Source organism: Pongo abelii, chromosome 2 (genome assembly GCF_028885655.2).
Source record: "Pongo abelii isolate AG06213 chromosome 2, NHGRI_mPonAbe1-v2.0_pri, whole genome shotgun sequence".
NCBI classification, from domain to species: Eukaryota; Metazoa; Chordata; class Mammalia; order Primates; family Hominidae; genus Pongo; species Pongo abelii.
The window spans coordinates 139,913,378-139,927,929 of NC_085928.1; the positions used below are offsets into that span (position 1 = coordinate 139,913,378).

General features: G+C 39.8%; 1 protein-coding gene across 1 annotated transcript in view; it reads left to right on the top strand.

Annotated features, from left to right (window-relative positions):
• Positions 1-14,552, top strand: part of COL6A5 (collagen type VI alpha 5 chain) — a 124,415-nt gene that overhangs the window by 80,583 nt on the left and 29,280 nt on the right. Inside the window, exon 36 of the mRNA XM_024244913.3 lies at positions 10,351-10,562. Coding sequence (XP_024100681.3) covers positions 10,351-10,562 — 212 coding nt within the window. The remainder of the gene's footprint in view (positions 1-10,350; positions 10,563-14,552) is intronic.

Genomic DNA, 14,552 nt, shown 5'->3' on the forward strand with positions numbered 1-14,552 from the left:
CCATTGCAGTGACTGTAATTAGGCCCATGATAACAGCAATTAAAGTGGAAACAAATCTCTTAGATCTTTTTAGAATTTGCTGTAGCACTTCATTAATTAAATGTATTGAGGGGGAGGATTCCCAAGGTCTGGGCAAAGTTACTGGAATCCAGATCCTTCTCGAGCTCGAACCAACATTACACTTTTCCTAGAGTCAAAATGGGAGTTAATGCAAGTGTATAAATGACAGTTAATGCGTTGGACAGTTTGATTATTCGTCCAAATTTTGATATTTCCCACTAACAGCATGTAAGGAGGCTTAACACAACTCTGTATGGGACCAGTCAGGTTGGAGGTAAGTAAAGCAGAATGTCTGGATCTACGTTGATACTGAGAGAGTGGGACGGTAGTGGGAACAAGACAGAATAGTTTTCCCTTCCCATACTCACAGTCCAGACATGGCAATTGCCAATTTCCAAAGTTCTGGGTGTTGTGGGCTCAGAATGGGGAGTATCATACGAGGCCTGGGGCGGGGGGTTGGGGGGTAATGCCTTTATCTTCCCATTTTAAGGGAAAGAATGAGCTGAACCTTGTATGCAAAGTAGAATGATGATTCTCGTTCTCCTGATAAGAAATAAAATAAGTAGCCTCCAGGCATTCCCTTCTGCCAGAGGAGCAATTGTTTTTTAAATAGCCCTTTGGTGCCCAGTCTATTACTAAACCATATGAGTCATTTTTTAATATTACTGCATGTGAGTTAACACAATCTTCCCAAATTAAAGTTTTAGATGGGCCCTCAAAATTTTTAGGGCATGGTTTTTCTGCAGGTTTATATTGAAAGTATGGGGTATCTCCCATTACTCCTCCTTTCATTTGTTTTAAAGGAGAAAGGGAGAGGCCAGAGACCAAATGTTCTGTTTTATCTGTAGCTGATCTTTCTGGAAGATAAGCAGCCCAGACTTGAGTTTCTAGATGGATACACCTAGGTGCATGTCCGAGGCACAGAGGTGGGTATTTATAACCCACGGTTACCTTAAATGCAGTGCCTTCTTCTCCTGGTTGAGCAGGGCAGTGGTCATCTGTTGCTCCAGGCATCCACACACTATCGTTAGTGTAGATTTCTGCAGGAGCATCTATCCAGGTGAGAGGTCGAATAAGTGGAGGAAAAGGCACATAAGCCCAATAAGAATAATTATGTGTAGCAGGTAAATCAGTGTGAGAGGAAACTGGTGAGACAGAAAGTATAAGGAGGAGAATCATTAAGTAAAACCTAGTGTAAGCGAGATTCAGTGCTGAAGGAGGAAGAGAAGAACAGAGGGATGTTATTTTCAGGCTAATAGAAATGGTGAGATTTTTAGGTTTGTAAGGAGAAAAAGAAGGGTAATCAGGAGAAGTGGGATTAGTTAGATGCGTCTCCATTGCCATCAGGGAGGACTGATTTAAACCCATTGTGATTTGGCGTGCCTGTTTCTGAGGAGTCGGCACAGATTTCACCACGTCTGAGGGCAGTCGCAGTCTCTGACACAGACGTCTTTTCTCTGTGGTTTTCGTTGTCAGTATTCACCCGAAGCTTGAGTCTTCTGGTGGGTACTCAGACAGGGGATTGATGATCTCCTGGTGAAACACAAGTATATCATCTTCCCCATGTTATAATTGTGCCAGGTTCCCAGGTATTGGTTTGGGAGTTTTTCCATAACACTGGCTTGTCTTTGTTTAAGGAGAATTTTTTGCCTGTAGAATGGCGTTCGGCTGCAGTTAGAGTATTATCTTTAGGAACATTTAAAAAAATTAGAGTAAACAATGCCAAATGTAGTTGGGAGTGGGGAGTAGTTAAATCATGTTTTGGTTGTTCAGACTGTTTGGACAATTGGGTTTTTAAAGTGCGATTGGCCCGTTCCACCACAGTCTGTCCCTGAGGATTGTAAGTGATTCCAGTAATATGGGAAATTCCCCACTGTTGCATAAATGAATCAAAAGCCTTACTAACATATCCAGGGGTATTGTCTGTCTTCATTTGATATGGAAGCCCCATAACTGCAAAGCAAGAATACAGATGTTTTTTAACATGGGCCATGCCTTCCCCCTGTTTGGCAAGTAGCCCATATAAAACCTGAGAAGATATCTACAGAGACATGCACATATGACAGCCTGCCAAAGGAGCTAACATGAGTCACATCGATTTGCCATAAAGCATTAGCAGTTAGGCCTCTAGGACTAACTCCAGGTTCCTGATTTGGAAGTACGAAGACCTGGCACTGAGGGCAGCTGTGAACAATAAACTTAGCCTGTTTCCAGGTAAGAGCAAATTTATCTTTTAATCCAGCGGTATTGACATGAGTGAGATTATGGAACTCCTGAGCTTCTTGGGTTGTAAAAGAGACCAAACAGTTGACTTTATGGTTACCAGCAGACATGGGTCCTGGTAAAGTGGTATGAGATCTAATATGTGTTAATATAGAAAGGGTGTCTATGTTGGCTAACTGCCTGTTGTAACCTTGAAAATAAAGAAGCCAATTCAGAATTCTCAATATGTTTGATAGTAGCAGTTTCTATATTTTTAGTGGCATGTACAACATAAGCGGAATCTGAGACAATATTTAAAGGTTTGGGGAAATCCTGTAAGGCAGTAATCACAGCAATTAACTCCGCCTTTTGAGCAGAAGTATAAGAAGTAGAAATAAGTTTGTCTGTAGGACCTATATAACCAGCATTGCCATTACTGGAGCCATCAGTGAACACTGTAATGGCCTCAGGAATGGGTTGATCCTTGGTTAATCGAGGAACCACTCAAGATGTCATTTTTATAAAATCAAACAATTTGTTTTTTGGATAATGATTGTCAATAACGCCAATAAAATCAGCTAAGTGAATTTGCCACAGTACAGAATGTTGAAAGGCAGCTTGAACTTCGAGCCGATTTAAAGGAACTACAATTACATTTGGATCAAATCCAGAAATTTGAAGTATTCTGCACTGAGCCTGTACAATTACTGTGGCTATTCGGTCCAGATAAACAGACAAAGTTTTAGACACAGAATGAGGAAGAAAACACCACTCCACTAAATCATTATGTTGAACTATTAGTCCAGTAGGGGAGTGTAATGAAGCAAAAACCAGAAGCTGAAAAAGCTGAAACAGCTGTACTCTAGATAACTGGGTGGTCTGGATTCTTTCCTTACAAATTCCAGTTCTAGTAAAGCCTCAGGGGTCAAAGTCCTGGGGCTGCGGAGATCGGAATCTCCCAGTAGCATAGAAAACAAGTTAGACAGCGCATAGGTTGGAATGCCTAAAGTAGGTCTTAAATAATTAATGTTACCCAAAAGTTTTTGGAAGTCATTTAAAGTTTTTAAAGAATCTCTCCTAATTTGAACCTTTTAGGTTGAATGCATTATCGGCCACCATTCCTAAATATTGAACAGGAGTGGTCTGTTGAATTTTATCCTGAGCGATGTGTAATCCAGCCTCTGTAACACAGCGGCTCAAAATTTGGTAACAGTCAATTAATTCTTTATCAGTGGGGGCAGCAATTAAAATATCATCAATATAATGAAGAACATAGGCCTTGGGAAATTGAGCTCGAACTGGTGAAAGCACTTGTCCAACATGAAGCTGGCAGATTGTAGGGCTATTTAGCATTCCCTGAGGAAGTACTTTCCATTGATAACGACCTGCAGGCTCCTGATTATTGATAGATGGTATAGTAAAAGCAAATTTTTCACAATCCGATTTATGTAAAGCAATATGAAAAAAGCAATCTTTAAGATCAATAACTATGAGAGGCCAACTTTTAGGTATTAAAGCAGGGGCAGGCATGCCAGTTTGGACAGCCCCCATAGGTTTAATTACAGCATTAATGGCCCTTAAATCGGTTACCATCCGCCATTTGCCTGATTTCTTTTTTACTAGAAACATAGGAGAATTCCAAGAGGAAAGAGAAGGTTCCACATTTCCAACTTGTAACTGTTCAGAAACCAATTGAGTTAAAGCCTCCAGTTTTTCTTTAGAAAGTGGCCACTGCTAAACCCAAATGGGTGTGTCAGATTTCCATTGTAAAGGGATAGGATTAGGAGGCGTGGCAGCGGCCCGCCACTAAAAAGGATAACCTAAACCAGCCCTGTTTTCTTTTATAGTAACTGGGAGGGGTTTAGTAATCCCTTCATGCTTTGGACCAAGACTGAGTCCAAGAACAAACCCCATGATTTCCATCATATGCTGACTGGGAGCACTATAAGAGTTATGTGGAATATTAATTTCAGCCCCCCCGCCATTGTGCCAGTAAATCTCTACCCCAAAGATTAATGGGAATTGGCATGATATAGGGCTGAATTGTACCCTTTTGACCATCAGGGCCAGTGCAAGGCAAGATAAATGTGCTCTCATAAACTTCCTTGGCCTTTCCAACACCTACTAATCCCATGTTAGCGGGATGTTTAAGCCAAGAGGAAGGCCATAAACTAGAGGAAATAACAGAAACATCAGCACCAGTATCTACTAGGCCCTCAAACTTTTTTCCTTGAATGTGTATGGTGCACATGGGCCTTTGTTTAGAAATTACATTAATCCAATAAGCGGCCTTTTCACCACCGGAGCCCATCCCAGGGCCACGTGTCTTATCTCCTTTGTTTAAAACGATATTAGGTAGTAAAAGCAATTGAGCAATGGACTCACTGGCCGGAATGGAAACAGGAACCTTGGCAGACACGATTAATTTAATCTCATCAACAGAATCAGAATTAATGAGACCAGTATGAATGGTGATTCCTTTAGCAGAGGTAGATGCCCTACCTAACACCAGGCCCACCGAACCTTGAGGTAAAGGGCCAGGGACCCCCGTGGGGACAATCAAAGGCAAAGAGTCAGGTAGTAAATTCAGAAGACCGAACCTTGAGGTAAAGGGCCAGGGACCCCCGTGGGGACAATCAAAGGCAAAGAGTCAGGTAGTAAATTCAGAAGAATAGTACTACAGAGATCAACTGCCCCGCCTCCAACTGTGGAGGTGGACAAGCATTGTATTGAGACAGAAGGAGAGGCCGGGACCCATTTGGTTTGGCTGTAGGTAGATTTGTTTGTGCTGGGGGTTGCGTTGGGACCGCCTGAAGCGGAAATGTAACATTGGTCTGAGTTTGAAGTGTCCCATTTGACGTTGGGGCCTGGGACCAGCCCTGCTCCCCGTTTCCCTGGAGTTGTGGCAGGGGGTTTCCATCTAGATCATACTTAGAGTGGCAACTATTTGCCCAATGTTTACCTTTGTGACAACGTGGGCAAACAGTAGGAGCAGCATTTGGCCATGTGTGTTGAGCCAGCTTGGCTGCTTGTAAGTTTTTAACAGTGCAATTTTTTCGAGTATGATCAAGTTGGCCACAATTATAGCAGGCTCCAAGAGAAGAATTAGTGGGACCAGTTTGGTTGGTGTCCTTCATGGCCCGTGCCCACAGAATAGCTTTGTGGGTGTCTGATCCAATGCCTTCACAAGCTTTAATATATGCAGGCAACACCTTGTGATCAGGTAAATTTTGTCACTGGACAGAACACATGGCCATTTTACATTTGTGGTTTGCATTTTCAAAAGCTAACATATGAAGGAGAATGCCTTAAGCGTGCTCATCAGAGACAGATTTTTCAACAGCATCTTGTAATTTAGCTAAAAAATCAGGGTATAATTCAGAGTGACCTTGTTTAACCGTGGTAAAAGAAACAGGAGCTTGGCCTGGAGCGCGTAATTTATCCCAAGCTCTCATCCACACCTTTGTTACTTGTTCTGTGGTAAGGGCATCACAGTTTAATTGGGCATAAGTATCAGAGAAACTATTGGAGCCTGTGAGCTGAGCCTGAATAATTAGAATGCTGTTACTCCAATTTAGCTGAGCCTGCAACGGGCCTCCTCTAACCACCAGGTATTAAATTGTAAATGCTGAGATGGGGTTAGAACAGCTTTTGCCAAAAGGTCCCAATCTAAAGGAAGTAAAGTGACCTCCATACAAAAAGTTTGTAAGACCATCTTAACATAAGGAGAAGTAGGACCATACTGAGTACAAGCATCCTTAAATTGTTTTAAAAAGGTAAGATTAAGAGGTACATAACGATGCATTTGTAACCCTTGGAAGTTAGGTGGGTCTAGCACGATCGGATAAGTCCATGCGTCTAATCCACTTGTTTCTTTGTTTTGGCGTAATAAGTGTTGCACTGAAGTTTGAAGAGTAGGCATCTGAGACGGAGTCGGCATAGAAGTGACAGGAAAAGCATGTGTAGATAAGGGAAACTGAGGGTGAGAGGGTCGGACCGAGATGAGAGTGTGAGAAAGGGGCATTGGAGGAGCAGAAGGAGCAGACGTATCCTGGTGATTACTGGTGTTCACGTGTGAAGAAGGGTACAGAGAAGCAGGCTGAGTGGATGGTAAAGTGACCGGTTGAGGAACTGAAACGACAGGAGGGTGAGGAGCTGAAGTGGACGGGGGAGAGACTGCAGAATTATAGGTAAATTGTAGTTTGGTCCCAGAGCCACTAGGTGATTCCAGAGGTTTGGGAAGAGAATAATTAGCATATATATGATCCTGGGCTGTGTGAGTCGGGGCCGCAGGAGTTACATGTACCGGCTCTTCATGAAAAGAAATAAGATCATCGGGGGTGACCGTAAGTCAAAGTCATCGGAGTTAGACATTGAATTCTCTACATTGTCAGGTAGGGGAGGATTAGCCGGAGGGAGAGGCTGATCAGATAACGAAGGCCGTGCGGGAGAGGAAGGTTGAGGAAAAGGTGGAGGATCATCAGATTCAGAAAACTGTGGTAACTGTAGGGGGTCACAGGATTAGTATGTCATCAGGACAGCAGGTACCAAGGCCCAGTCACCCCAAACAGTGACGGGAACATAATTCCCTGTGGAGACCAGTTCCTTGAATGTTGCACCAACATGATCCCATAGTTTTACATTTAAGGTTCCTTTTTCAGGAAACCAAGGACAGTATTCTTCTACTGCCCTGAATAGAGTGACCATATTTTCCACAGGCACTCGAACACCACCCTGTTTTAACAGGAGTTTAATATAGCAGAGATAAGCATGATGCTTAGACTCTGCATGACCCATAGTTAACCGGGACCATATACAGACTACTCACCACTTGTCAGGGAGTCGAACACGTGTTTCTGTGGACCAAACCGATGACGTTTCTCCACACCTACCAAAGGGAATCGGGTTCCCTCATGCACTTAGGAAAAAAGAAAGACCACGTGGGCACCAGATATTGGGGAAAATTCAGCCAGACATTGGGCAAAATTCACCCCTGATATTTCATGTAGGTTCTTTTCTATTTTCCCTAAGCATCCACCGGTTTGAGAAATAAAGGGACAGAGTACAAAAGAGAGAAATTTTAAAGCTGGGCATCTGGGGGAGACATCACATGTCGGTAGGTTACGTGATGCCCCACAAGCCGTAAAACCAGCAAGTTTTTATTAGTGATTTTCAAAGGGGAGGGAGTGTACGAATAGGGTGTGGGTCACAGAGATCACGTACTTCACAAGGTAATAGAATATCACAAGACAAATGGGGGCAGAGCGAGATCACAGGACCACAGGACTGGGGTGAAATTAAAATTGCTAATGAAGTTTCGGGCACCATTGTCATTGATAACATCTTATCAGGAGACAGGGTTTGAGAGCAACTGGTCTGACTAAAATTTATTAGGCGGGAATTTCCTCGTCCTAATAAGCCTGGGAGCGCTATGGGAGACTGGGGCTTATTTCATCCCTACAGTTTCAACCATAGAATACGGCCACACCCAAGGGGGCCATTTTAGAGGCCTACACTGAGGGGCACATTCTCTTTCTCAGGAATGTTCCTTGCTGAGAAAAAGAATTCAGCGATATTTCTCCCATTTGCTTTTGAAAGAAGAGAAATACAGCTCTGTTCTGCCCAGCTCACCGGTGGTCAGAGTTTAAGGTTACCTCTCTTGTTCCCTGAACATTGCTGTTATCCTGTTCTTTTTTCAAGGTGCCCAGATTTCATATTGTTCAAACACACATGCTCTACAATTTGTGCAGTTAACGCAATCATCACAGGGTCCTGAGGCGACATATATCCTCCTCAGCTTACGAGATGACAGGATTAAGAGATTAAAGTAAAGATAGGCATAGGAAATCACAAGGTTATTGATTGGGGGAAGTGATAAGTGTCCATGAAATCTTCACAATTTATGTTTAGAGATTGCAGTAAAGACAGGCATAAGAAATTATAAAAGTATTAATTTGGGGAACTAATAAATGTCCATGAAAGCTTCACAATCCACGTTCTTCTGCCATGGCTTCAGCCGGTCCCTCCGTTTGGGGTCCCTGACTTCCTGCAACAGAAGCCAATGTTTATTCTCCATCAAAACCCATAGTTGTTTTTTATAGCACTGCTGAGGCACTTATTACGGCCTACCCAAGTTCTTATCTTGCTGAAGTCTGAGACTACATATGATTCATGTTTCATCCCCAAAAGTTAGCATAAAAGACTCCATATATAGTGTTCCTTGATATTGTATCCTAAATAAAAATATAACAAATTAATCTGAATGAATCTTTGCCCTCAAACTGAGTGAAAGTGGTCCGTCTTGATTGCTTTCCTCTTTTCTATGTGCTTCTTTGAGCTTAGATCCCTGACTATAGCCTGTGAAAGCCCAGGTTTAGGCCCATAATCACCCCATCTTCTCAAATTGCAATTAAGCAAAGGAGCTTCTCAGAACAGATAAGGTCTCTTTGATACACCCAGGAGCAAAATGGAAAGGTGAGTTCTCCAGAATTCATGCAAGCATATGTCCCTCTAATGTCAGATTTCATTTACTTGGTAATTTTGCAGGGAAGCGTCTAGCAGCCAACACCTTCTGAAGGACAATGTGGCACTGATCTTATGTGAAGCGGTGTTTCCCAACCTTGAATAAATCACATAGTCATTTATAAGGAAAACCAATTCCTACAGGACAGCAGACGAAATATTATAATGTTATTTAAACATTTACAAACACAAATCTAGCTGTAAATATTATACACTTATAGTTCTTATGCAGCTGTTAAACCAAAACAGTTAATATATCAAATCCAGACAAACTCAGTAAGACAAAAATTTTCGACACTAACTTAATGCAATGAATGATTCTTCTTTGTCAAAATGGAATTTTTAAAAACCAAAAACAATGGTAGATGTTGGTAAAATATATAAAATATGGTGCGTGCTGCAGAAGAACATCTACATGCAGCTTGCCTACTCTGTTACATGATGACATGATTCCCCACCACATATCTTCACCTGCACTACTGCAAAATTATTCACACAGTGTACCATCACACATGATATCACTTGATTTTCTCTTGGTGTGAATGTATTATTTACGTACTACGTCTGACTTTTCTTCCTCTCCTCATTAACTCTCAACAGTTAAAATCATATTACTGGATGCCAAACATCAGTATCAAATGCAAATGCAAACACGGACATTGAAATTACATAAAATTGCATAATCAAGAATAAACTTCTATTGAATATGTTTTATAACATCATCCAAATAAAAACACAAAATTCTCAAATTATCACAGAGAACTCTTAAACTGCTATGATTATAAATGTAGACACTATTTTAAGAGGCACTGATATGGGTTATGTTTTATATAATCTTACTTTCTCACAGCAGTGCTTGGTAGATTAAGTATTTTCTGCATTTTCCGTGGTGATTGGTATCAATCTGAGATATAATATGATTGTTCCAAACGCTTGTGAGTTTCTTTTCACTTATCTAAAACTCTGCAAATGCTGGACATGGTGGCTCACACCTGTAATCTCAGCAGTTTGGGAGGCTGAGGAGGGAGGATCACTTGAGCCCAGGAGTTCGAGACCAGCCTGGGCAACATAGCAAGAACCAATCTCTACAAAAAATTAAAAATTAGCCCAGCATGGTGGCATGCATCTTTGGTCCCAGCTACTCAGGAGGCTGAGGTGGGAAGATTGCTAGAGCCCAGGAGGTTGAGGCTGCAGTGAACTGTGATTGCACCACTGCACTCCAGCCTGGGTGACCCTGTCTCAAAAGAGCGAGACCCTGTCTCAAAAAAATAAATAAATAAATAAAACTCTGCACAGATCAAACTTGGTTATTCCAAAGTAGTACTTAATAGGCTCTAGACAGTTGTGAGAAAAGGTAGAATAAGTAGAAAATTTTATCAGAGTTTTAAAAAATAATATGTATAATGAATCTCAATGAATTATTTGATTGAAATGGATTTATATTTTCACCACCCAATTGGTATTTTAAGGAGATAATTAAATAACTATGTTAAATGTTAAGAATGTTTTATTTGCCTCCTTCTTTAAAGTTATCTAAACTCACCTAAAGTTTTTTTTTTCTTCTAGATTTATTACTGAGCTACAAGAGGATTTTTCAGGAGAGAATGGCTTCATTGGCCAAGAATTAAATTCTGGGAGAGAATCACCTTTTGTAAAGATAGAGGACAATGGAAGTGACTATTTGGTTTACCTTCCAAGCCAAATGTTTGAGCCACAAAAATTAATGATCAATTATGAAAAAGATAAAAAATCTGCAGAAATTGCAAGTCTCACTTCTGGTAAGAAAATGAAAAGTCATGATGGAAATGTTTAAATAGCCAGGATCCTCATCTTTTAACACTAGTAGAAAATCAAATAAATTAAGGCTGGTATCTAAAGCAACTTTTTTTTAAGTTCATCATGGTAGATACAACTTCTACTTTTATTAAAATTGAAGAAGTGAATGGTGACAGGCACTGCTAGGGAGGTCACTGATAGAACCTCTCAGAAAAGTGCCTGATATTCCCACCAAGCTTAAGATTTCTCTAGCATCCACAGTTTAGAAGGTTAGTATGATGTAGAAGGAAGCAGTATAGTGAACATCAGAGCAAAGGAGGGATTAAAATGACTTTTTTGGTGGGGGGGGGTGGGATGGAGTTTCATTCTTGTTGTTCAGGCTGGAGTGCAATGGAGTGGTCTTGGCTCACTGCAACCTCTGCGTCCCGGGTTCAAGCGATTCTCTTTAAAATGACTTTTAAAAGCTGGCCTGGCCAGTGTTCCAGAATTTGTGATAATATGAGAAAGTATGTTTTATTTTTGTGGTACCCAGAAATGATAGAACATAAACTCCCTTGATGCCTACTCTATATATTTTAATGGCAAAGCAATAACTTTTGTAAAAATGTAATAATTTCAAACAAATCAGATACAAAGGAGTATGTCTATATTTTCATTAAAAAGTGTGAGGGGAAGTGGGAATGGTTAATGGGTAGAGAAAAAGGAAAAAAAGAGGAAGAACTATGATTTGATAGCACAACAGGATAACTATAGTCAATAATTTAGAAAACATTTAAAAATAACCGAAAGAGTATAATTCAATTGTGTAATACAAAAGATAAATGATGATTCCGTGATGAGAATGAGGTACCCCATTCTCCATGCTGTGATTATTATGCATTGCATGCCTGTATCAAAACATATTATGTACCCCATAAATATACACACCTACTCTATATCCATATAAATTAAAAATACATTTATTTTTAGTTCCAAAGAGACTATTCAGCCATTCCACCTATGCATCTGGAATGTTCTAAAATGCTTGTTTGGCAGAATGTCAGCATTTTAAGCATTGTTCCGAAAGTATCATGTGGTAGTTAGAATATGTAAGTATAAGAGAATAAGGGGCCAATTTTGTACTATAATATTCAATTCTTAGTAGCTTCCCGGGATAAAATTTTTTTTCTTGGGTTTAACACTTACATCCCCACAATTATTTCTAAAATATAAATATTTGAACCTTATCTTTAAAACAGCTAAACTTACCTTTGTAGAAGCTACAATTAAGGATAAAAAAGACAATCATTAGTTGAAAAATAAGCATCTTAGCTCAAAAAAAGAAGTGATGCAGTAAAACTAGATATATGTAGTACCATGGCATTAAGACATTCAAATGTGTATTTTTTTAGTTAAAACCTTTTTTATTTTCATGTAGACGTAGCCTGAAGAAGAAAATTAAAGATTTGTACTTTTTAATGGATGTTAATTGTGCATGTTCATTTTAATGACATGCAAATTAGAGTAGCCTTCAAGGCACAATAATTTGTTATGGTTTGGTTTAAAAAGGGGAAAAAAGAGAAGAAGAGGTGTTTTGGCAGAGAGTTAGAGTATCAAATTGTCATTTGTGATAGCTTTGTTAGAGCTAAGCATTCCAAAGTCTAGTAATTTAGAAGCATGAGCCTTTTCAGGAAAGATAGATATGACTGGATATGAAAGAAAGAAAGCAAAGAAGGGCATCTTTGCAGCCATTGTTAATGACTGATGTTCGGTATAAAAGAAAGACTTTTCTTTGTTTTTTTTCAACTCTCTGAGAATCAAGATCTGTATAGTTAGTGTAAGATCCCATTTGGCTGAAGAAATAATTGTTCATAGCTCTCGCAGCAAAAAAAATGTAAATCCTGCCCCACCCAGTTTCTCCTGCAGTGAGTTGAAGTATGCTGAGAGTTCTGGGGATGATTATGTCAGGTTGGGAGAGCCTGGGAACACTGAGCGTTTCAGACAGAAGGATAATGTGTATTTTTTAATCCTTTAAAATAAATGTGAGTCTCAGATCATAAGTGTTTTCTAGGAACTTTGTGCTATTCTTTGCTTTCTTACTTTCAATCATCTTTAGCCAGTTGCCAAAAACTGCTGAGAGCTTTCTGTATAGTGTGCTGTCCTGTAGAGTGAGTTGTAGTTCAGATATTTTATTCAGTCACTCAGAAATGAGCTTTGATAAGTTCCAGATGTATGGCACAAATAAAAGGTTGATAAGTTTCATAAGCACCTCCATATGCTGTGTTTGTTACCCATTCATAATCTAATTCTTACGGCTGATGGCTGATCTTTCTGCTCTTGAACTGAGAAGCTGGGAAAAGTCAGGAATCTTAACCATGTAAGAAATTTTTAGTACCCAGAGTCCTGTGAGCTGGCAATGAGTTGTGTATCACCCTCTTTCAAAAGAAGCACAATCATTGACTATCTTCCTACCTATGCCTCTTTCTCTGCTTCTCCCCATCTGCTCTGGTTTGAATTGAAATTATCTTCAATTCTGTCACCTTTCCTGGCCCTCCTTTTACTTAGAGCAGCCCAAGGACAACCTATATCAGAATTATCTGGAAGCTCATTATAAGCACAGATTCCTAAGCCCTCCTGACAACTACTGTTTCATATTTAGGAGTGTGAATTAGAAGGAGAAAGCTACAAACTTTATAACCACTGTAGGTAATATTTGTATGCCCTCAAGCTTGAGATCAACTATGTCAGTGGTTCTCAAAGTGTTGTTCCTACACAAGCAGCATCAGCATCACCTGGGAACTCATTAGAAATGCAGATTCTCAGCACTTGTCCCAGACTATTGAATCAGAAATTCTGGGAGCAGGACTCAGCAATCTGGGTTTTAACAAGCAGCTCAGGTGATTCTGTTGTAGGCAGAAGTTTAAGGGCCACTGCACGTTTGACCATTTTGGTGTGCCAGATTTAATCTGTGTTCTCAATGGAGCTGAAAACAATTGGGTATCTAGAATCACAGAATAGAAATGAGAATTTGTGTTGCTAAAGAGTTCCAGGTGAAGTAGATTATAATTTTATCTTATTCAAGAACATCTATCTATCCATCCAACATCTATCTGACAAAACACACTTAAGATCTAAATATGTAGAGATTATCTAGAGATACTAACAGGCTTTTTGAACATAACATCTGCAATATAAAAATCCCTTGCAACATGCAGTCCCTTCTAATTACTTGCCAACAGAATGCACTTTGTTCTTTGAAATTATGTAATTTTAAAATGGGTAGTTTAATTCTAATTAAATTGCAACTATTGACCCACTGGTAAATTAGCACTTTCGTCAAAGATGCTGTACTATGCTTGCAGATGTTTTCTTGTGAAATGTTTTTTAAATGCTGTATTAACCAGTACTTAAGATACAGCTAATCTACTTTCAGAATTAAAAAACAGGATAATTTGTAATGGGTTTTAAATACCAACCCAAACTCAGCCTAGGGCCTGCTCCTAGCTTTAAGCAGCCCCAGGCCTTAGGATAACTTCAACTGATGTTCTTTTCAATGAGCTCATTAAGAAATGAGAAGCAACACTTGAGGCTTCAGACTAGGCTGGAATTATGCTTTAGGGAATTTACACAGGTTTTGTTTTTAATTTTTCTAACTTTACTCTTATTCTGATTTATAAATTGTTTTGTTTTTAGAGCCAATATATTTATTTTTTGTTTTGAATTAATCGTAAGATAATAGAACTGGAAGGGTATTAGTGATGACCTGGTAAAAACTCACCTGGGAGCAGCTCTACCCTACCCCACCCGAGGGGACATATTGCAACGTCTGGAGACATTTTTTTATTGTCAAAACTGGAGGACACTACTGGCATCTAGTGAATAGAGATCATTGCTAAACATTCTCTAGTGCACAGGACAGCCCCTCACAACAATGAATTATCAAGTCACTTTTAAGGGAAATGTTTTAGAAGAAACCTCATGCCCCGAAGTTCATGGAACTGGCAGACTCACTA